Source organism: Branchiostoma floridae, chromosome 12 (genome assembly GCF_000003815.2).
Source record: "Branchiostoma floridae strain S238N-H82 chromosome 12, Bfl_VNyyK, whole genome shotgun sequence".
In the NCBI taxonomy this organism is placed as follows: domain Eukaryota; kingdom Metazoa; phylum Chordata; class Leptocardii; order Amphioxiformes; family Branchiostomatidae; genus Branchiostoma; species Branchiostoma floridae.
Genome location: NC_049990.1, coordinates 9,160,968 through 9,163,701, shown reverse-complemented (window position 1 = coordinate 9,163,701; position 2,734 = coordinate 9,160,968). Strand labels below are relative to the sequence as shown.

Here is a 2,734-nt window from a genome sequence, read left to right as displayed (position 1 = left end):
ATCCAGACAATTGTCTAAGTCATAAACTATTTAACACAAATGTTCTAAAGTAGCGAAACTTAAAACATAGGTCCAGCTTATTTTCACATTATTGTCTCTACAATTGGAAACATTACTAACGTTACCACTTGATACCCCATGAACGGAGGTGTTATATTTGGTGTACCTCTCTGTTTGGTTACTTATTATGTTTCTGCAATTATCATAATAATAATGTTTATTGCAAATTCTTTGCCGAGGGCTAATTGCAGGTAACATGAGAGAAGTAAAAAACAATATCAAAGGTACTACTCTAGTCTAAAATTAGTAAAAGCTAACACTAAGTTATCACATGTTTCATATGTTCGTCATGCTCACCGCATATTGGTATGATGTAAAGGTCAGGGTGACACGAAGTGAAGCTCAGAGTTACCAGAATTAGTAATTTATCAGGCTTGAAGTCTGATAGACAACTGATAGACATTTCAGATTATGGAGTCATTGTAAGAGCCTGCTAGTTCACGAGGAGCTATAGAAAAATAAAAACAAGAAGACAAAGAGACTTTATCAAAATTTAAAGGGAAGCAATGTTGAAAGAAGACAGACTAAAATATGCACCAAATAAATGTACAGTGTAGATATTGCCATGAATATATTTCAAACCTTGTAAATTTCGTTTCGGTGCTTCTGTTCTCTCAAGACACCATTAATATATTATAAAATGTACATGTCATCTTTGTTTCAATTCTCCACGCAGGTTAACTACGAAGAGTTCGTGACGATGATGACTGAGAAGTAATCGCCAGAAAGATTTCCCGCCATCTTGGTTTCCCAGCATGCAACGCAACCGCGGAATGCTACTATTCAGTTTTCACAATTTAAAAACAATCCCAGTATTTAGATACATATATTTTTGGCCTGTGTTTTTGGGATGTTCTAGTTCTTCAAATGCTATAATGTTAAATTCTTCTATCTACCAATTTAAAACCAGACCGTTAACGTCCTTACTTCTAGATTAATTTTGTATACATGTACTGAATTCGTGAGGGACCCATGTTGGTATAGTCATCCACTGCATATGTTGACAGAAAAGAAGTTAGGAATGACTGTTTGCTCATAACTAAGAAACAATTGATATGTCACACACATTACAAATTCGGACAGGTATTGTGAATAGTTCTTACGGGTTTGAGAAGAAAGTAGCGTAGTTTTGTATAAACTTTTATGCAAATTGTTGCAGCTTTGCCTTCAAAGAGGAGGGGAGCAGATGATCTCTTTCGCATGAACATCAAGACGAACCAAACAATAAAGAGATGGTGGCCTTGAAAAATTTTGTTCTGTTCTGTCTCATTGTTTGGCAAGAAGATATCATCATGTGAGTATTGATTCTCAAAGCACAACTATGGACTGTATTTACAAAGAAATAGAAATGAGCGTCTTTTTTCTAATCTCTTGTAAAGAATGTTAACGTTAGGTAACTTGTGATCGTTTTTGTGGAAGTTTCATAGCTATAGTGACAGCGGTTGTCGTGCTCTTCATTTGTTGCTATCAGTGAAGATAAATGCATTTGAAGATACATGAAACAGAAAACTCACACAACGTACTATTATGATTCACAAAGTATAGAACATTGGAGACTATCTACACTGCTACAATCTAACAATTGCTAACGGTTCCATACCCTAGACACATAGACTATGTCCTGACATGTTTACACAGCTAATAACTACCACGATTGTAGAATATTTACTTTGGAACTTCTTTACCATTTTCCACACCACCCTTAGGCTACCTTCTTTATTCACATAGCATCACTATGTAACAAAATCACAGGTCAAATTGTTCTTACTAAGGTCTGGTATTTCTCGATTGTGTAACTGCCTGTTTCCGCCAAGGTTTGATGCCTATCTTTCCAGTACAATGTATCCCTTGTTATCCCATCCTCTGCTCCAAGCATTGATGCATTCTCCCCCATACGTGTACCTCTTGGCGAACACGAAAAACGGAAGAATTGGTCACAATAGGGGCAACATCTTATCAGAGGACTTGTCTGGTCATCGCCAATACAGATTAGTCCGCTACGTGCAAATAACGTAACTCTTTAGACGGCTAGCGGAGTCTGGTACTCAGAGACTAGCGCCCATGCTGTTGTTTTGGAACTCTGACAGTTTGTTTAGCTCCGCCCACCACTACTGTTGAAGACACAGACATTATTTAAGGTCATGGACATGCCCTTTGACTTTTTACCTCACCTGTGTTATTATCTCCAAAAGGTTACCACTGGGACTCTAAACCTCTTCGTTGTGCGATCTATTTAAAGCTTAAAGTTATCAATAGTTGGTAGATTCTGCGTATAATCTAACGAGGCGTCAAGAATTAAGGTACGTATTGTTTATGATCCATACACAAATTGAGAAAATAGTAAACATATAGGTAACTTTGTGTTCAAGAAGGCGCCACGGAATAACTAGTTTGACAAGTTTGGTATGTTACATTCGTCCACACCCCCCACCCACACCCGTATTAATGCTCTTTCTATACATTTGTCATGTTGACAAGCTGCTTAACAAGCAACGCCGGCCTGTTTTGAAAAACATTTTGGGTATCAAGGTAGACTTCATAGGGTTTAGTATTGACAGTATACCCCTACATAATGTCCTTGGGCTTAGAACATGAAGGCGTACCCATGGCGTTCACCGATAAGTGTGCTTTTCTCAAGACAAGCTCTGTGACTAGGCCGGAATGCGTGACTTTG

The 2,734-nt window shown here is 37.8% G+C and overlaps 1 protein-coding gene across 1 annotated transcript in view; it reads left to right on the top strand.

Annotated features, from left to right (window-relative positions):
- Positions 1 to 2,734, top strand: part of LOC118427676 (calmodulin-like protein 1) — a 14,399-nt gene that overhangs the window by 2,424 nt on the left and 9,241 nt on the right. The window contains exon 5 of the mRNA XM_035837573.1: positions 737 to 750. Within this exon, the coding sequence (XP_035693466.1) occupies positions 737 to 750 (14 nt within the window). The remainder of the gene's footprint in view (positions 1 to 736; positions 751 to 2,734) is intronic.